Source organism: Lissotriton helveticus, chromosome 12, assembly GCF_964261635.1.
Source record: "Lissotriton helveticus chromosome 12, aLisHel1.1, whole genome shotgun sequence".
In the NCBI taxonomy this organism is placed as follows: domain Eukaryota; kingdom Metazoa; phylum Chordata; class Amphibia; order Caudata; family Salamandridae; genus Lissotriton; species Lissotriton helveticus.
In genome coordinates this window covers 593,477,993-593,499,380 of record NC_136073.1, presented here as the reverse complement: position 1 = coordinate 593,499,380, position 21,388 = coordinate 593,477,993, and the positions used below count along the sequence as shown (strand labels likewise).

Genomic DNA, 21,388 nt, shown 5'->3' with positions numbered 1-21,388 from the left:
TCCCCCTCCCAAGTAGGAGGAGAGACTTCACCGCCTGGACCTGAAGAGGGCGGTCAGCTTCTACCTGGAGAGAACCAAGGACTTAAGGCTCGACGATCAGCTCTTCATTGGTTATGTGGGAAGAATGAAGGGCAAAGCTGTCCACAAGTGAACGCTTTCCAGGTGGATCATCTTGTGCATTAAGATCTTCTATGCATTGGCCAAGAATGAGCCGCCTGAGGTATTAGAGCTCATCCCACTAGAGCTAAGTCTTCTTCTTCTGCTTTAGCTAGAGGTGTCCTTGTTGTAGACATCTGCAAGGTGGCAATTTGGGCCTCTCTCCACAACTTTGCGAAGCATTACTGCTTGGATTCAGAGGTGAGGAGGGACGGCCATTTTGCACGTACTGTGCTGCAAGATTTTCTGGTATAGGTAGGCGGATACCCTCCTCCGGGAGCGCTACTGCTTGGGGATTCAATTCGAAAGGTGAGGAATCCACAGGCAGATGTATCCATCAGAACAAGTTACTTACTGTGAGAGGGACAGAGGCGGAACAGACCGGAAACACCCAGCAGACAGTGCCGACTCACCAGCCGAACTGGAAGAGGTAAGTGGTCTAGCTGCAGCCGTGAGCATCAAGAAGGAACTCCCGACGTCATCAAAGGGGGACGTGAAAAGAGACGGAAGGACGGAGCTGAGTGTGGCGACAACGGAGGAGGAGAAAGTGTGGAGACAGGCGAGGAGCGTGGAGAAGACAGCGAAGAAAGATAAGGACGAGAAGACGCAGACCGGAGAAAGAGCTTAATACAGCGCTACCAAGCCCGGCGGCCCGCAGGGGAAGGAAGACGCCCCCGGTCCCTTCGCCACGGCCCTGAACACGGGTCGTGGCTTAAGGCAACTTCCTTTGCGGGGGTCGTTTTGGTGGGTATGGTGGGGAGGCACTGGGAACTGGGGCATGCGTGTGTTGTTTGGCTTCACACCGTGTCAGCTTTCCTCAAGTCTCCCTTCCCTCACTACCTGAAGCGGTGTTTGGTGAAGGCAGCACGTTCGACTGGAAAAAGAAAACACAATAGTAACCCCTGGTTGTCGTTTCTTTTTATTTCCTTTCCCTGACCTATGGGCCGAGGGAGTCATTGGGTACACCCAGATGCCACAAGAACCAAGAGCCTGGAGTGGAGTGCAAGAGTGACCGTGGACCACTCTGTGTTGACAGTGAATTGCGAGACTTGAGATCTTTTTTGTTCAATAACATATTTACTTTGACCTGGAAAAAGGGGGAAATGCCCTGCTAATATACCACCATGCTAACATACCTGACGTTTCCCTTGGGCCCTTCTGTGCAACCGCTACACTTAGCTTAGGTAATGCGTTTTCTGGTGGATACAGTATCTGCTTGTGGATTCCTCACTGACCCACCCACCTCCCTGTTGTCTGCCTTCCTATACCGAAAAGAATTTTAAATATAACATTACTGGTATTTCATTGTCTTTTCAAATGATCTGTAGCTCGTTGCTCGGAAATGTCTAGTCTTTTCTCCTTTGAACAATCTGTGTATATTAGGTCCACAAATTGTATTCTGTGTATATTTGCAAAATGTACGTTCGCCTCGAAGGCACGGAAAAAATGGGTGGAACTGACGTCAGCACACCGATGAGGTCTTTAATTGGCTCTGATAACATCATATGGAGTCTCGCGCGGAGCCGTGTTATTGTGACGTCCTCGGCGACGTGGGAGAGGTATGGAAAAGGTTTCTGTGGAATGCTGGTGCAACGGCAATTTAAAAGGTGAGGAATCCACAGGCAGATACTCTATCCACCAGAAAAAGCGTTACCGAAGGTAAGTAACCTGTTCAGTAAAGAAGTTCTAGGGGTGCTAACCTCCATATAACCATCTCTTTGAAAAGCATTAAGTTAGATTTCTAAGCGTTCAAGTATAAGTTGATTGTGCTGAGATGGTTGGAATGCTTGCATCACCCTACACATGTTCCAAGACGGTTTGAATGCTTGCATCACCCTACACACCTTACTACAGGCCAGAGATCCTGATTATCCATTTTGCAGTGTTTTTATCAGACACAGCTGCTGCAAGTGCTTTTTCAGTGAACTGAGAAACTGTATACTACATGTGGTACTCTGCCATTGCAGCTTTCAAACTGAGGCAGTTGCCAGCGACAGTACACATTAATGGGAAAACCAAGCTGACGATAGGTGAGGGAAAGTTAATATGGTGAAGAAAGTTGGAAACAACTTGGAAACGCTGTCTGTAGATTAATGTCATTCAATTCAGAGAAGACAACAAACCCAATCAGTAAACAAAGGGCACATCAATGCAAAATTAACACAAAGCCCACATCTAATTAGAGAATCGCAAGGAATGAGCGGTACACAAAGCTACAGAATTATGGTGTTTGAGGGAGAAATGTTTCCCTATAAAGATGGAATTCTTGAATTTGGAGATCCTTAAATAGGTTTCATTTTAGATGGCAGGGGTAGAGAAGCCAGTTGAATAACTAACAAAAAGGGCTTTGGACTATGCACAAGAATACAATATTTACTTTATTAAGTAGTATTTTGAGATCTCAAAGAGAGGAAGAAGTAAGTACCCTGTGGAAGAGAACTATGAAGATGTTGAAGAGGGGTTGAGAAATCATTGATTCATAGTTCTTTATGTTTATTAAATAAGGAGACAGAGACCGAATCAAAGAATTCCTCTGTTCTATTGTATATTCTTTGCTCACCAGTCACTCTTAACATTAAGCAACGACTGCATGTAATACTTCAATTTTGATTTTAGCTATGGAAAATGATTGGTTTTGAATACAAATTCTACTAGTAAACAGTGTGGTTATTTGAAGATGTGCTTACTGTTTTTTTATAGGGACATAGTGAATGGGAAGTCTTCTGAAGACTGCTGACTGGGTTCAATGTAAGACCAGTGCCAGCTGGGAGAGGAACACAACGTTTTGTGATCGGTGCGTATTGTTGTTTGTCTTTCTTTTCATCTTGGCTCTAGCCTAGAGGTTGGAGCTTTTATGTTGTGTTAGGAGTGACTGAGCATGAACACTGCCTGGGGCACCGTGTGAGGTCTTGTTTTGATCTTCATAATCTGTAGTCAGTAGCTGTAATTACTTGCCATGTGCAAACTGATGGCCTGGTGTGAAAATCTGTGAGACTGAGGCTGTGTTGGTATTATATAAATTAAAGAATAGGTGTATAGGATGAAGGGTATAATAAGACATGCTACACAAGTAAGACTTTATTTCTTGAGGCCTGCGACTACTTTACTTCTCCCGAGTACACTGCAGACAGACCTCTATACTTTTAGTTATGTCAATGGTTATGATGCTTCATCCAGGATGAATATGTTTATGATGTTTCACCCTCTGAGAATTGATGCCAATGCCTTCCACTTGACATGATAGTTGATACATTACCCATACTTCTATGCCAGATTTTGAGGTACAGGATTCATTATCCGTAGATTACTTTCATTTGCATTTTTGATATTGAGCAATATCCGGCAGGGCAGTGTATTTACTCCCACAGGTTTTTGTACTATATTATGGTATACTAGAACCCAAAGCAAATGTGGTGTTTTGATAATGTGTCCAAGGTCTGTGGACACATTTCTCCTACATATTTTGCTATTGAAATGTGTTGTGTGTATAACATTTTGATGTTCTGATATTTGATCAGTGAATCATGAGATTGTCCGCTGTAGGTGTTGATGCTGTACCTTTGGTGCACTGGTCATTCTGACTATTTTATGATTTTTGTTCCATGTTCAGATGGTATGTTTCATGTATGATAGTACATCTGTGACGTGGACTTTGCACTTCAAGATATCTTTACAAACAGTCTGTGTTCTGTGTCTGCCAGATTCTTACTCTTAATTGATGAACCATTAGGGATTTCTGCCAGTGTTCCTGCTGCAACATTTATTTCACTATGCCTACAGAGAGCAAAGAGGAAATTGTAATCTTTTAAACCCCTCACTGCTGAGGTGTTTACTTACCCCTGCCAAAGAATGTTTCTGTTGTTGAAAACATCTGTAGAGGTGTGGTGTGCTTCAGTCATTACTCAGGCTCTTTTTCGCACCTGTATGTCCTTTGGTGGCAAAAATTATGCAGGGCCGAATATTGCGTATGTTTTCTGCCTTCTGGATCCCGCTACCATCAATAGGTGTGACTTGTTCATGGCAGCCATTTGGAAGCTTACAGACTTTCATGCTTGAAAAAGGAGTCGTCTTCTGGGGCAGAGTGCCAACTTAGCGAAAGGGCCCGAAGTAGTCAATATCTCAGGAGGTTGTAAAGACCGTGCTAGTCCCTAGTTACACAAGTCCACTCATATCCAGTAACAATCTTGAGTTGGAACATTGCCGTTATGCACTCCAAGATTCTACTTCCGAGTGGAAAGCGTTTATAAGTATATATGACATTGTGTTATTTCAAGAAACATGGGACATTGCCCCTACTGTCCTTCAGTTGAGTATGTTTTTCCTAACCAGCGTCCACCTGGGGGGCTTTCCATCTGGATTAATTTGCTACTTGAAGGTAGAGCAGAGGCCTTAGAAGTAAAGGGAAAAAACTTCCAAGTAGTAGTAGTATACAGCGGGGCTTTAGAGTTATACCTTGTGAATTTTTAACAACAATGATTTTTATAACGCTCCCAACAAGAATTTTCCAGTGTATTTGATTGTATTTCCTCTCTATTAGAAAGAAGGGTAAATGTGAACCTTCAATTATATGTTTGCCTGGCGAGGGACTTTAATGCCAAACTACCAATTAAAAGCAATGGTAACATTACAATGGGTGATATGGGAGGGGACATACTGGGTCAAGAGTTAGAGGTACTACTTAATTCAGCTGACATGCACAATGCTTTAGAGCCAGCTAGTAGGGACAATGTAAGAATATCAACGTTCAGAGAGAGAAATTGTTCCATGGTTATAAACTATGTATTTGTCTTCCATAACTTGATACATTGTTTAATTTATGGCACTACTAAATCCATCCAATTTGGCAACATAATGCTGGTGTAGTAGCATTTGACATCCCAGCTAGACAGACTCCCAAAATTAGCAACTTTCCTGAGCCTACTACAACCATCCACTGACAATCTGCGAGTATGTTGGAAATTGTTTTACCCAGGGCAATTTTTGGAAACCGACATTTCAGAGAATACCACCTTAGTGTTTGGATGCTTAGCAAAGCATGGGGAACAGGGTGAGGTAGTCAGTGCCTTTGTAGGCGCTTCTGTGAGAAGATTAAAAAAACCTCTTAGTGGGCCCTATAGACCGATGGCACAGTGTCTGTGATGGTTCGATCATGCGAGTTAACTTGCCAGTCACTCACTTCGTAGAGCCCTGTGCAATAAAATAGAGATCATGCTGAGGAGGTCCGTATGAGGAAGGAGTATAAAACTGTTTTCCCATGTGGTTATCACCCAGCAGTGGAAGGTCTTATCTGATAAGGCACACACAAAGTACAGTAATCTGTTCTGGAAAGCTGTGTCTAGTGTGCATTCTTTCGACCAGACATGAAATGAATGAAATGAAAATGTATAAAGCGCTAACTGTCACTCCTAACGAAGTCTCCTGGCGCCGACTACCACCATCTGCTGCCATATAGAGAGTGATGCATGGGTGGAGCACTTTGCCAAGATTTATTCAGATAATGTTGCAAATTCCTTATTTTTGTTAGACCAGGCTCTCATCTCTTTTAAAGTCTTACATTTAAGTCTTGAGGAAGTTACAATAGCAATTCAACAGAGTGTGGGGGGAAATCACCAGGCCCTGATGTGGTTGACATCAATTTAATAAAATGTATTTTGGTCCTATGGGGTCCTCTGCTGAAAAATGTTTTTCAATATCAATATCAAATAATCTTTATTTCGATCGTTAAGATCATAAAAGATGTACAAGTAAACAAGCATTAGATCGTTAAAATGAGAAATTTTTAAAAATAAAATCATCAATTTTAAAATTCGAGAAATCATGTTCACAGTTTCAAAATACATTTTTAGATTAGATTTAAGAACTAATTGGTCGTGCCGCATTGGAGTCCCTTATAATTCTTGCGCGTAATCTCCACATTGCCGTCAAAAATTTCGCCATTACAAACACAGTTGGAGATGTAAGGTCAGTTTTGAGCACTCTATAGGCTGGGGCATAAGTTCGAAAGCCCAAGTTCCTTAAGTAGGGGACCAGCCAATAGCTCCTAGTTTTACTGTAGGCTTTGCAGAACAAGACCACGTGTAGGTCACTTTCCAACTTGTAATTGCACGCAGGGCAGGTGCCTGAGTCTTGGTTACCGTCCCAGGTTTTGGTGAATGACCTCAAGGGGAGAGAGCCGTATCTCCATTGGAGAAAGATCTTTCTTACATACACTGGGGACATAGCATCTAGGACATATTCAGGACTGTAAGAGTCTTTTACTTTAGTGAATATATCGGTTAGAGAACCCTCCCGAATTGAACTCCTAGATCTTTGTAGCCTGGCGCCATAGAACAGTTTAGAAAGTTCTTTCCTCGGGAGCCTTGCAGTCATTAGTTCAGGATTACACCATAGCTCTGGGACTCCGAGGGTCATACACATGTCCCTAATGTACTTGAGCCATGGAATTTTAGTCGCTTGTATTGATCTAAGGAGCTCCTGTAATTCGCTTCTGTAATGGCCCAGATCCTGGCTGCTCCACAACCGCCTCCAATAGGTCAAGGGTTTGAGGTTCAATTCTTCGGTAATTGGGCACAGTGCCAAGTCCATTTTCAAAGGGAGTAGGGGAGTGCTCAAAGGAAGGGCCGTCAATTGTCTGATAAAATTGTTCTCTGCCACCTGTATAGTTTGTAGCGATGTGTGTCCCCATAGTTCAGCCCCATAGGTGATGCCTCCTCGTGCTTGGGCTTTATAAATATGTATTGCAGGTGCCAGTGGACGAAGGGAGGATTTTTTGGCAATTCTTGTGATAGCACCGGCCCTCTGGATTAATTTTGTGGTTGCCTTTGTTTTGTGTGGCAACCAGGTTAAATTTTGATTGAGTGTTATGCCCAAATACTCAATCACTTGGACTCTCTCTAGGGGTGTGGATCCCAAGCGGGGATTTGGGCAACTTTTGGGCTTGTGGCTCAGGATCATGAATTTAGTCTTCGCGGGGTTTATTTCTAATCCCCTTTTATTACAAAAATCCAAGAATCCGTCCAGAACCCTCTGTAGCCCCATTGGTGTTTTTGACAACAGCAAGGTGTCATCCGCGAACATGATCGCTGGCACCCTGCTGCTGTTCAATTGTGACGCATCAATGTTAGGGATTCTGCACAAGTGCTCTATCACCCCGTTCGTGAATAGACAAAACAGGGTCGGCGCCAACACACAACCCTGCCTTACCCCGCGTTGGACAGGAAACCTATCTGTCAGCCTACCGCCCTTTCCATATCTTACCCGGGCGTAGTTGTCTGTGTGTAGCCTGATGAGGATCTGGAGAATATCTCCAGGGACACCCATATCCCCCAAAACCGCCCACAACTTGGCCCGAGGGACCAAGTCAAAGGCGGCGCGGAGGTCCACAAAGACCGCATACAGTGACCCCCCTTCTAGATGTGCTGTCTTCCAAAATAGGATATTTAATCTAAGTATTTGATCCACTGTTGACACTCCCTTCCAAAATCCCGCTTGAAGAGGACTTAAAATTTCAGTCTCTTCCATCCAGCATTGTAGCCTATCCAGGATTAGTCTTCCAAACAACTTTTGAGTTACATCAATGAGGCTGATCGGGCGATAGTTGGCGGGGAGCAGGGGTGACCCTTTTTTGTATATCGGGACCACCTCTGCTCCCAGCCAAGTATCTGGTATCTTCATTCCCCCCCAGCACTGCATTAAATAAAACCATCAAGTAGGGTGCCCAGATCCCAGGTTCCTGTCTAAAAAGGTCACCTGGCACCCCATCTAAGCCCGGGGCTTTTCCGGAAGCTAGCCCCGCTATAGCCACATTAATATCTTTTAAAGTGAAAGGGGCAGATGTATGTGTAGTGATGCTGGTAGATGCTGATGTTACTGACTCATCGTTTTCAGGGGCATATAGTTTTTTGAAGTGATCCTGCCAAACATTGGCAGCAATGTTGGGTTCAATGGCAGAGGGAAGATCCCCGCTCCCATGGTTGATTATTCTCCAGAATCTACGGGAGTCCCTTTTAGCTAGGGACTCCGATAGATTCTCCCAATGCTGTATGTCCCACTCTATTCTAGCGTTAGCTATAAGTGATTTGTAGACACTCCTTTTAGAGCGGATCTCCGACCTAGCGCCTCCTTCTTTTATGGTGGAAAGGAGGTCTCGTTTTGCCGAGCGACAAGTGCTGTTGTACCAGGAGTTTATGGTTTGTCCCTGTGTTCTTGGGCGGCCTATGCTGAAGAGTTCAGCTTCGAGCTTCTTAATTAGATGAGTGTGTACTTGAGCTAAAGCCTCACTTCTATCTATTGCGGAATCTGGATTCCACAGGTCAAAAGCCTCTTCAAGGATGGGAATAATCCCAGCATAGAGAGAGGCAAGCCTTTCTCCGCTGGAGGCAAGCTTTTCCCATTTTATCCGCCTCCTGTTGTTCTCTAAAAGGTTTCCTCCTTTCGATTTCTCCTCGCCTATCACTCTCACCCAAGGGATGGTATACTCTAGTTCCAAGGCATTGTGGTCACTATCTTGCCTAGGTGTTATTTTAAAGTCCACCACCCTTTTCCATGCCTGCAACTGTACCAGGAAGTAGTCTGTTCTGGATTGCCTCCCTGCTCCCTGCTTTATTAAATGTGCATTTGGACGGGATGTCGGACCTAGTGCGGCCGTTACAGGCTCTCAAACCATGGGTGAGATTTAAAGTGTTTATCTGTACGGCAAGGGATGTCCATGCTCTGGGAGGGGGTGCTTCAGTCCGAGGGACCTGCCAACTTGAATCCTCCTCTAGGGAGGGTCCATCAAGTAGACCAGGTAATGGCTCAAAGTGTGAATTGAAGTCCCCCCCTATTAGGTAAGACATATCCGCAGGGATGGTTTCCAGAAGGCATGACAGAGCCTCTATGGTTTTGGAAGTGGACGCTATTTTGACTGGCCTTGAATAGATGTTTATAACCAGTAATTTAAAAAGACCCGGCCATTCAAGTAAGACAGCCAGTATATCTCCAGAGTCTACTGGATATCTTGAGGCTCGGCACCCTATGTCCGAGGCCACCCAGGTTGCTAAACCTCCAGAAGGTCTGCCTTTCCCACCCCAGACAGCGGGGATTGAAAATGTATGGAAACCCCCAAAGGAGGTCTCATCCCTTGACCAGGTCTCTTGAAAGAGACAAACTACCAATTAAAAGCAATGGTAACATTACAATGGGTGATATGGGAGGGGACACCCTGGGTCAAGAGTTAGAGGTACTACTTAATTCAGCTGACATGCACAATGCTTTAGAGACAGCTAGTAGGGACAATGTAAGGATATCAACGTTCAGAGAGAGAAATTGTTCCATGGTTATAAACTATGTATTTGTCTTCCATAACTTGATACATACAATTTATGGCACTACTAAATCCATCCAATTTGGCAACATAATGCTGGTGTAGTAGCATTTGACATCCCAGCTAGACAGACTCCCAAAATTAGCAACTTTCCTGAGCCTACTACAACCATCCACTGACAATCTGCGAGTATGTTGGAAATTGTCTTACTCAGGGCAATTTTTGGAAACCGACATTTCAGAGAATACCACCTTAGTGTTTGGATGCTTAGCAAAGCATGGGGAACAGGGTGAGGTAGTCAGTGCCTTTGTAGGCGCTTCTGTGAGAAGATTAAAAAAACCTCTTAGTGGGCCCTATAGACCGATGGCACAGTGTCTGCGATGGTTCGATCATGCGAGTTAACTTGCCAGTCACTCACTTCGTAGAGCCCTGTGCAATAAAATAGAGATCATGCTGAGGAGGTCCGTATGAGGAAGGAGTATAAAACTGGTTTCCCATGTGGTTATCACCCAGCAGTGGAAGGTCTTATCTGATAAGGCACACACAAAGTACAGTAATCTGTTCTGGAAAGCTGTGTCTAGTGTGCATTCTTTCGACCAGACATGAAATGAATGAAATGAAAATGTATAAAGCGCTAACTGTCACTCCTAACGAAGTCTCCTGGCGCCGACTACCACCATCTGTTGCCATATAGAGAGTGATGCATGGGTGGAGCACTTTGCCAAGATTTATTCAGATAATGTTGCAAATTCCTTATTTTTGTTAGACCAGGCTCTCATCTCTTTTAAAGTCTTACATTTAAGTCTTGATGAAGTTACAATAGCAATTCAACAGAGTGTGGGGGAAATCACCAGGCCCTGATGTGGTTGACATCAATTTAATAAAATGTATTTTGGTCCTATGGGGTCCCCTGCTGAAAAATGTTTTTAGTAGCATGACATCTTCTACTATAGCAAGTTCTTGGGTGTATTCTGCTATAGTTCCCATTAAAAAAAAAAAAAGAAAAGGCGAACGTGCAAAGCCCTATTGTTACCGTCCAATTTATTTAATTGCCAACCAACCAAGATTTTTGGTTGAGTTCTTTATAACAGGATTTAGGACTGGGTGCTTGAAAAGAATATCCTGGATCCATGTCAATACGGCTTCCGCACTGGTATTGGCACTGTGCTGCGGTGTCTAAATTTAAATCTGGCAATCGGCAAGTATATTGTAGCCAAAAAGTCCCTTCTGTACTTAGGATTCATGGATTTATCCATAGCCTTTGATTGTGTAAACTGAAATAGGCTTTGGCAGCATCTCTATGATATTGGACTTGACAGGACCCTTATCCACCTACTGGCTGCGCTTTATTCCAATACCCCAGCAAGGGTGCTTTATAGACAAAAAGGTGAATTGTCAGATATCCACCATAGAGTGCGTCAAGGCTGCTTACTTGCTCCTTTATGGCTTATTTTTATATGAATAACTTGACCACCCAACTGATAGCCAGTACTTTAGATGTCCCAAAGATATTTGGCACTCCGCTTCCTGCACTTCTGTACGCAGATGATGCGATTTTAATGACCTACACACCAAAAGCTCTGAGAACGGTAGTCCACACTTTTGTGACTTTTATGTCAAAGCCCGATCTTCTAACTAACTTTGGCATGTCATGACATGTGGTGCTAAAAGACCTCTGGATCTTTGAATCACATTTGGTCCAAACACTTTAAAAAGTACAAAAACGTTTTCCTATTTGGGTGTAACTTTTAGCGCAACAGGATTTTGTGGCCCACATATTTCGCGAAATAGGGCAAAATTGGCTAGATCATTGGGATCACTCCTTAGTCTTCAGCGTCAGTTTAATGGTTGGCCTTTGGCCCCAGTGCTACAAATCTACACTTCACAATGTTTTCCAAAGCATCCTATGGGGTGGGTTGCTGGGGTTTTGCTGACTGCACGGTATAACAGAGGAAGGAAAATCATTTTTGTAAGAGAGCTTCGGCTGGTCCAGCTTCCTCCTCGCATTTTATTTGTCATAGCGAACTGCGTCTTACTTATCTGAGTGATCTTATTCAAATTAGACCCCCCACACCCCTTTTGTTGTGGCTTTCTTTTTGGCACAATGAGGAAGCCTCACTAACAAGGGCTATAATTTCTGCTGCCTGACTTGTGACAAGGGCATGTCAATTCCAGGGATGTTACATGTGAAAAATCTCTTGATGAGGTTGGTCTATCTCATGAGTTTTATGAGAATACCTCATGCGTATCCATCAATATGACAGGCTTCTGCATTGTTGCTAGCTCAATTGCACAACAATAGCGTTGAGGATGAGTCACAGAAAACAACCATTGGAAAGTATTTGCTTTTAAGTATCTGCTCTTAAATGTGGAGGTCACCACAGACCGTTATTTGTGGAAATCCAGACGGTCTTGGGAGGATTCTTTGCTATTTAGGTTTAGAGTGGACAAAATGAAGTACCTACTCTATTTTCCCCTAGGGCATCAACCAAATGTAGATGCGGTTCCATGTCCCTTCAATAAAGTTGCTATTCAATCAGTGGTTCATTTTCTTTTCTTTTTTAAATTTGATGTTTTATATACTAAAAAATGTTTGGCTCCAGTTCTGAGATCTAGATATTTGAGACATTGTGTCCCAGCTTACCTTCTCCTCCTGCGCCTTTCAGATGAGGAAACTTGCACTGTTGTAACTCGTTTTCTTTGCGCTGCTGTATGATCACTTCATACTATGCACTTGAGTTAAAACGTGTTGTGGCAAGTATCTCAGGGGATGCTATTTTGAAATGAAAGGCACTATGCACCGTATTTGCATTATGTGTACAGGGTTATTCTTTGGGTTTTGTTGTGCTGGTACTTTTGTGTAGTTCCTACCAATCCGTAGAATCTGCGCATTGTTTGTGCAACACAAACTAAGCGCTTGGTGTCTGGACTGATTCCGGACACCGCCGCAGAATATGTTGGCCTATAGAGCAGCTTGCTCACAGTGCCACCGTAAGCCCCGCTAACCTATCTGTGAGCAAATGGTTTTCTTTCAACCACTGAACATGACAACCCTGACCTCTCAGGGATCGTGGAATCAGTACAGAACCTTTTGCTCAGTCACTCGTGCTCACTTATTCTCAGAGAAATATACAGAGAATACACAGTGGGACGTTTTCAATAATATTTGTTGACCCAACATATTGCTAGCATAAAATACTTGTGCTGCAATGATTAGTAGTCAGAAGCAGATAAAAGTGATTGCAAGCTCCAAAAGCTTAAATAGTGATATGGTTTTACCATGGTGCTGAAACAATGTATATATGCAGGCATATAAAACAAGGCAGTAATCTAGCATGCTCTCATGATGCAAACCCTACTCTGTCTACCTAGAGTGTGTGTTGGTGTAAAGCCAAGAATCCCCCAAGGGACAAACCAACCCCATTACTTGATGGAATAGGATGAAGGACCCACTCTTGGTCACAAACCGGACACCCCTCATGAGATGTCAGACCGCTGCGTGGTGATTTTTCAGCTTGCAAGGACCTCTGTTTCAGAGGAAGTGCCTCCTCGGCTAATCTATGGGGATGGTCATCTTTTATAATAGAAAGCAGCATATAGATTAGTGATGTTATGGATATATAGGTAGCCCTGTCGCCCCGTGGATGAAGATATTGATGACATTAAAACATAGTGCGAAACGAGACCTTGTACATGATGCTCAGGGCATTTTGATAATGTTGTGCGAATCTAGATGTGTAAAAAAGTTTAGTGCCAAGGAAACTAATCCAACATTGTCGTGCACACAAATATGTGGAAACGGTCACAGCTGAAAGTGTTATTTGTAAGGACAATGTAAGAAATAAGCTGCTTCACTACATGGGCCGAACTGGAATTTAACAGTACTATTTTAACTCTTATCAAATATGGGTGTATTTTATTGTATGCTTTTTAATGTTTTTTTACATGCTGGTATGCTTTTATTATCAACCGAATAAAGTTATTCTGAAAGGAACTAGTCGATATCTCAGAAACAACAGTAATCATTTAAGCACTTTCATTGCAGTCATCGTTCTAGTTTAATGTCGAGTTTCGACATCCAGAGCCTGTGTGTTCCATCTTGTTGTTGCTTCTTTGCCCATGGCTGAGCTGTTTGATTTGGAGACCATGTTCCAAGACAAGACTCTCTTCACCCATGACACCTTCTGCTTTGAGGCCAATTAGTAATCGTCTGCACTACAATGCAGTATTACTCTGTTGGCAGGTAGAGAATGGCCCCCATAATCTTCAGCAGAGCAACACAAGAACATCAGAGTAAGGTCCTAAAAGACTGATCAGGGCTTCCAGTGCTGGGAACCAACTCCTGTATCATATGAGCAGCCTCAGTCTGTTTCTCCCTGGTGATTCCTCCCTGAAATAGGTTTCCAGTATATGGCCTGAACTCATGTCTGGAGAGATGGTTCTCCACATTATAGTTGCAGAACATGTCCAATATACAGGTTCCATGAGCTCTGAACTGCTAACTCTAAATGGACACCACAGAAGATGGACCTTCTCGCAGCCTACTCTCTGATTACGACACTCATCTTTAAAATCAGTTAGTTCGAGAGCATCAGCAGTTGATAGTATTATTATTAGATTCATAACGTTACAGACATAGCAGTGAGGAAACCTCACATAGACACATCCGTGCCTAAAGTTCACACTGATTTATATATCAAACTCTTCAGTTGCATTCTAAAGCCAGACCTCTGGTTTAGTTGATTTGGGCCATCTACAGTACATCATTGAGGTCTTCCTTACAGTAGCCTCTGTCAGATAATCTAAGAAGGGATGAGTAAAAGTTTCAGCCACTGGGGAAAAAAACCCTGTTCTGGAGACAACATATAAATGCAGTGCAACAGGTGGTTTTGCTAAAGTGCATGCAATTTATCTCCTTTTCTTCATCTCCTCCTAATATGGCGATGAGACAATATAGCTTTGAGGCTAATTTATGATGACCAAGTCTTCTAAATACTCCATGATGGCATTATGCTCTTAAACCTAATTAAATCAAAAAGCTATGTAATTCCATGTGCCACCATGCCTTTCTCATAAGAAATACTTTACATTTTTGGACAATAGTCGAAATCCTCTGCCACATTAATCTTTTCTCCATTGTTCACTGTTAAATCTTTTAACACATTTGTTCCTCAGAGAGACATGCATTTTTAATATACGTTATGTATGTGATGGGGTGATGGCTCCGCATACATCCTGTGGACTCTCATTCTGCTTGCCAGCACAGGGGCTGTAATACTAAAGTTATTGAAATCTCCACACACTGGGTGCTCCCACACACCTCTCTCCTGTGCTTTCTTTCACTATCCTCTTCCTTTTCTCTGCCTCCCTTTCACTTATCATTTCACTCTCATCAGTTCTCTTCTCCATCCGCCCTCATATTATTGTATCTTGCTCTTCCAATCCCTTTATCCTCCCGTTATTTATTTCCGTGTATTTCCATTGATTTCTCACTTCTCTTACCACATTGCCACATGCGAAGAGCTGGACCACATTGATAATATTAATTCAGTTACCTAATTCAGTTATATAGGCCTAGCTATGGCTTTGACTTTATGATATGGTGATAATTTATTTGACAGTTTATTTGCCCTTATTTACGACATATAAAGAGGCATTGGTACAGAGATAGGAACTTGAATCCCTTGACACGGTCGCAGCCCCACAGACCCGTCAAATATTGTTCACTAGGCTCCACTGGTATCTGGACCTTATTTTAGACATACCCAGAATAATTGAATGATATGACCCTGTACTAGGAATCAATCCCAATACACGGTAGCAAGTTGAAACCAAAATTGGATTTGTCATGATTGAGTGGCATGTGACCCTATTTTGTTTGATCCAATATAAAACCGGCCCAAGGATTGGATTGTCTAGGCTGTCAAATAGGGTGAATCCGATTCTATGTGATCCATGTCTGGCAACGCAACTAAAAAGCCCTTTCAGGAACTAGCTCACAACAGGTAATGTTTGTTTGTGGGCTTTTGTTTACATCTACAACCTAACCAGTCTTCACAGAGCACTGTGGCGGATAGCAAAGGAGCTGATCAATGAGCATAGTTGGGAGCAACAATCCACAGTGACCAAGGTAAAATGTTGCAAGTGAAAGAAGCGTGCAATGAAGACAGCCTATCATTTCAGCCTTACTTTGGGCCGACATAATATGATTACATTCATCATGCACAACAGATTTGTCGCAAGGAGTCTTTGAAAATAATTATATTGTACTTATGGATGGTTTTTGTTGACGTTCGTGGAAAACATCTGATAACCAACAACAAGGGTTGTCCGTTTTTTTTTTGCGGGGGGGGGGGTTCCTTTCTTCACTTCCGCATTCAATATAGAGTTTGTTTAGAATCACTACTGTACTAGATGAGCAAATTTCAATGCCATTCCCTTTTTTCAAATTTTTTTTTAATCTCTTTTCCAGATTACCTTTGTTGGTTCACATCTCTGCATAGAACCCATTATTAGTATTTGTTAGGAAAATACCCTTAAGCTCCCAGTTTGCCGTGTGGTGAGCTATTATTTATTGACTTACTATCTCTGTCCCTCTCTTTGCCCACTGCCACACTAGAGATAGGATAGCATGAAGGTAAACCGTGTGAGCAGGCATTTTTCCTTCTTGCACAAGTTAGTTTTTCCAGGAAGCCAGTCACTGCACCCATTGATCTTTTTTGTTTTTTACGTCTGCTTTTCAGGTGGGTTTCATAAGGTTGCTTTTCTGATGGGAAGGAAGCCTGGGTTCCAAGGGGATGGCCTAATGTTGGACTGAACATGGTGTTTTACTGTATACTTTCCCCTCCTTTCTTGCCAAGGATCTTTCAGAATATAAGGGAAACCCAGGGTGGACTTGCTCATCATGCTGGCTTGGAATTGGCCTTGCAATGTTTAGTGATCAGACCTTTTTCCAATAACTTCATAGTAACCACTTCCCTTGCCAAAGAGTAGAGACCTCCCATCTATGAAGGAAAGTAGAGTGATACACCTGTCTCCTATATTGCTCAGCTTGCACACATGGTTCCCGAGAGGCTACCTTTTCAAGATTTAGACTTCTTCTCAGTGAACTTGGAGGTCCTGACAAGTGCACAGTAATACTCTGCCAGCAACTACTAGATGAGCCACATGCTCTACCATCTCGGTAAACAATAAAGTATTTCAAAAACATTCAAAGATTGGAGCCAGCTCGTTCACACGCATGGCCCCCCATCTTTAAGTGCTTTAAAAATACTTAGTTAACCAATCATAGGTAATAGGAACGTAAGCATTGGCAAAGCCAATATCTCTGCATGAAGGGCCGAGCTTTTGGCTTTGCCAATGATAGTTTAATGAAGTTACCTGCCAAATAACCGCATAGCCTGTGGATGGAGTGTACATAAAATCATGCAATACCAGTGCAAAAAGTTCTGTATTTCAAAAACTTTAGGATCCGTTTTGGGTTCCACCAATTTGAAACTAAAGAGTAGAAGAAACAATCTCCATAAAAGTAACTGAATCATGCTAAAGTTAACTGTATCCATTTTGCATAGTTCATTTAAGTCTCCTGCTGGATCATCATGTCCAGCACACCCTTTTTAAAATCTGCAGGGCCCTGGAGTCTTAGACACTGTGTGTTCTTTGTTATTAAAGTAGTGATTTGAGCTTTTGCATTTTACACATTAAGATGAGCTATAATGGCATGTACCTTTTCTTATCTTTTTTGATTCTGTGGTACTAATGTTTTCTTTGTTGTTTTCAACAGCATCTTTTTTCCTTTTGCTTCTGAAATGCCCCAGGCATCGGAGCACCGAAGTGTTCGAACAAGAGAGCCAGTGATTATTTCTACACAACCCAAGTCCTTAAGCCGTACCTCAAGTTTCCAGCGGACTGTAAGCCAGGAGCGACCAAGCTCTTCATATGTCCCATCCAGCTTAACAAATGTGATTTTTCAAACAAAGGTCCCACGCCCCTTGCCACCTAGGCCTGTTCTGGTGGATGAACTTGGAAAACCTGATCGAGGGCGCTCTTCAAAACGAAATGATGTGTCCCGCAATTCTGCTGCCAAGCGAGGGCCATTGAAAGGAGACCACAGCATCACCAGCCCTGGCTCTGCTCAGACAAATGGACTTTCAGCTGATGTCCTCCTCAGTCCAGCACCAAGTCGTGAATCTGATAGGAGGAAGAGCAGTCTTTCCCGGTCTAAATCCATCAGCCAAGGAGACTTGAGTGGCCTGAGGGAAAAGGAGCCTGAACTGAGCCATATTTTTGATAATTTTACTATAAAGGAGCGGGGTGCTTCTCCAAGTAGAAATCTGATTCCAGAGCCACTTGCCCTAAAAAGAAGCTCGTCATTGAAGAGGCTGAGCGCATTTTCTGGAATAGAGGGTAAAGCCAAGGCAAGTGCCAACAGTGTGCTATTAACTAGTCGAACTAATTGCTCCCCAAGGACGCAACCTGATCTGCCTGACCATGTTCAGTCCCCTCACACACTGTCCAGTAGTGCTACTGTGAGCAAGCACCCAGTGTCCAACAGCACCCCTCTAAACAAATCCTCAGTAACCAGCGCTCCACTGAGCAGGGCACCCCTGACTATCCCAGTTTTGAGCAAGACGCCGGTTTCCAGTGTTGACAGTATTGAGGAGAAGACAACTGTTTCCACTGTGAGTACAATTTTTGCATTCCACTCTTGTTCATTGTTATCTGCAAGGATAAAAATGCTATTGCCGGCATTCCCCTATATCAAGATGAAAGAGATAACTATATCTCCTGGCACAAGTGCTTTTAGAGTGCTCTGTAGCACTATCCTACTTTGTGAAAGTGGTTTTAACAGGAAATATGGAGGAGACAGCCAAAGGTACTGCAGATTATTAGCTTTGCATCAAAGGATCGTCACTGATACTCCTATATGTAGAATATTCATAACTGCATGAGGAGAACCCGGAATAATTCTTTAAAAAAAGATATAGTATCTGTTGGAACCTGGGATGTCAGGTCACCTAGGGTAGCCTGGCCTAGGGTAAGACATGCAATTCTAGAGGCACAAGTGTGAAGTTGCAAACCACCCAGCAGGAAATCCACGCAATAACACATAAAAAGGACGCTACACCAATGTTAGAAAAATAAGTACTCGTTTATAAAAATAATATCTTTGCTCTTTTCACACTAGAATTCACAGTTCAATATAATGCATTCTGTCAGGAGAAAAACCAGTACTTTTAAAATTGCCAAATAATGTCAAAACACAGTTCTATTAACTTAACAGCACATTACATTTAGATGTCTTGGAATCCGTAGTTCTACTTTCAGAGAGGTTAACTTATTTCAGTAATTATTATCAAAATGACATTTAATCAGACACCAACATTAACCAGATTTGACTTTGATGAGAAATTTCAGTTAAACTCGAAATTTCCTTAGACACCAGCAAACTCTGTGAGAAACTTCTGCCTTTGCTTAACCAGCAGGTTCCTTCCGCCCTCTATTTGCAGATGATTCCCCCCAAGCTACTCCCCACCTCGAGTCAAACAATGTAGGAACGACCAGTGTCTAAGGCACTCCCTTGTAGGCGCTAGCGCCCCTTTCCCCCTGCAGTTCACCTCCTTACTTGTACCAAAACGGGCGGTGGCAGTTGTGCTGCGCCAGAGAGTGGGGGAAAACACTCGGCAGGACCAAAGGGAGCCACACGCTGGCAAGGTTCACCAGCCTCTGGGGCCCCTCCGCTCTCCTCTGCGTGGCGCCAAAATAAAGGAAGCAGTCTCAGTCGTATCTCCTAAGCCGCTTTTGGGCTCCACAGTCCTCCCCTCCCGCTCACGCCAGCCACAACAAGCGGCGCTCGAGCAGGGGAGAGAAGTTGCCACTCGCCTATGCCGCCGTGGGACTCCCGGCGTCACCCTCCACAACTCCCTCGCGCTGATCGGAAGGTATCACTGCTCCTCACGGCTGGCTCCGCCTCAGGGAGTCGAACGCACCACCGGGCATGCGCGAAGGGGAAGCGTCTCCCCGCTCAAGCCCGCGCTCTCCTACCGGTGCTCTTCTCCACAACTCCGCCCACTCAGGAAGTCCGCAGGGATTCCTCCAGGTCCGCTCCTCACCTCCAAGTCGCTTTTTCAGCCACAACTCGGCGCCGATCCCCACGCTGTCACAGGGGCGGAACAGCCCGATCTCTCCTGGCCTCTGCTCCCTCAGCGCCCGCCGCTCCTCTCAGTTGGCGCTCAACCACTGATCCAGTGCAGCTCACCAGGCGCTGGCTTCACTCCACAGCAGGTGAGAGATGACACTCTGTGGGGTGATTAAACTAGGGGACAGTCGCTGTAACCAGGGCAGGTTTTTATTGAGGTCTGAATAAAAAGGGGGGGGGGGGGGCCACAAGGATTAGCCCTCCTCCGTTCGAGGGAATCTCAGCAGAAGTCTTTTCACTGGGCAGAGGACTGCACCCCACAGTGCTGTAGTCTCCTTCTCCTGTCCACCTCCCTATTCTTTCAGTTCAGGGATTAGTCAGGCGCCCAGGGTCTCCCTAAATCATCCACAGCGGGGACAGGACAAGGATCCCAAAGGAGGAGTAGAGAAGTGGATTAATTAGGCTGCTTCCCAGTCCAGGAGATCAACCCTTTCACTAGCCTCCCCCCACCTTCCAAGATAGCCTGTCCTCCAGCTGACTCTCTCCGGTAGACGAAATAGCTGACCAGCATTCCGCCTTTTATAGGCTGACCCTCAGGAGTCCAGAAGGGACCAGAAGGTTCTGGAACGCCCTATACTAGTCTATGGGCAAGTTCTGGGTTTGGCAGTTAGGGCAGTTGGTAGCCACCATTTTGTGGTCCTAACTATTTTCCTGTCAGAACAGGCCTCTGGGCCTGAGGTGAAAATCTATGAGGGGGAAAAAAGAACACCTATCCCCTTTACCAACATCTAGAAAAAGTTAGTGGACAAAAATTATTAAAGGTATGAGGGGCAAAAAGGGGGACAAAATAAATAATAAATTGGAGGGACTACGCAAGAAGCCAGACAGGTCTAACACGCGTCCCCCCCAGCTGAAAGTGGGGAGAACTACCCAACCCCTTGGGAGTCCTCATCACTAAGGCGGAAATACCTGGAGAGACCGTCTGCATTGGCGTGGTCCACTCCAGGCCGATGTTCCACCCGGAAGTCCATTCCCTGTAGGGAGATGGACCACCTCAACAGCTTGGGATTTTCCCCCTTCATTTGCATCAGCCAACGAAGGGGTCGGTGGTCAGTCTGAACCAGGAAGTGCGAGCCAAAGAGGTATGGCCGCAGCTTCTTCAGAGCCCACACCACCGCAAAAGCTTCCCTCTCAATTGCACTCCACTTCTGTTCCCGGGGAAGCAGTCTCCTGGATAAGAAGACTACAGGCTGATCCAGGCCCTCTTCATTTAGTTGCGATAACACTGCCCCAATGCCATGTTCTGATGCATCTGTCTGGACAATGAACTCCTTGGAGAAGTCTGGGGCCTTCAGGACCGGTGCCGCACACATCGCCTGCTTTAGTTTCTCAAAAGCTTGCTGACAAGCTCCCGTCCAAACTACCCGTCGAGGTTGTTTCTTTGAGGTGAGCTCTGTGAGAGGCGCTACAATAGTGCCATACCCCTTCACAAAGCGACGGTAGTAACCTGTGAGGCCCAGGAAAGCTCGGACCTCAGTCTGTGTCTTGGGGGGTTCCCAGGCCATGATTGCCTCAATCTTTGCCTGCAGGGGCTGCACTGACCCCCTACCCACCAAGTGTCCAAGGTACACAACCGACCCCTGCCCAATCTGACATTTGCTGGCCTTGATGGTCAATCCAGCTTGTTTCAGGGCCTGGAGAACTGCTTGCAAATGGTCCTCCCAACTGCTACTGAAGACAGCAATGTCATCCAGGTAAGCAGCAGAGAAACTCTCCATTCCAGAGAGGAC

At 44.3% G+C, this 21,388-nt stretch overlaps 1 protein-coding gene across 4 annotated transcripts in view; it reads left to right on the top strand.

Annotated features, from left to right (window-relative positions):
* The window catches only part of USP21 (ubiquitin specific peptidase 21), a 480,681-nt gene that overhangs the window by 47,221 nt on the left and 412,072 nt on the right, over window positions 1–21,388 (top strand). For 3 of the 4 annotated variants that reach the window (XM_078669158.1, XM_078669157.1, XM_078669159.1), the window contains 2 exons: window positions 2,857–2,950; window positions 17,244–18,141. In XM_078669158.1, coding sequence (XP_078525284.1) covers window positions 2,868–2,950; window positions 17,244–18,141 — 981 coding nt within the window. In that variant the 5' untranslated portion in view covers window positions 2,857–2,867. Of the gene's footprint in view, window positions 1–2,856; window positions 2,951–15,520; window positions 15,591–17,243; window positions 18,142–21,388 lie in introns of all 4 variants that reach the window. The other variant, XM_078669160.1, reaches the window with a different exon arrangement.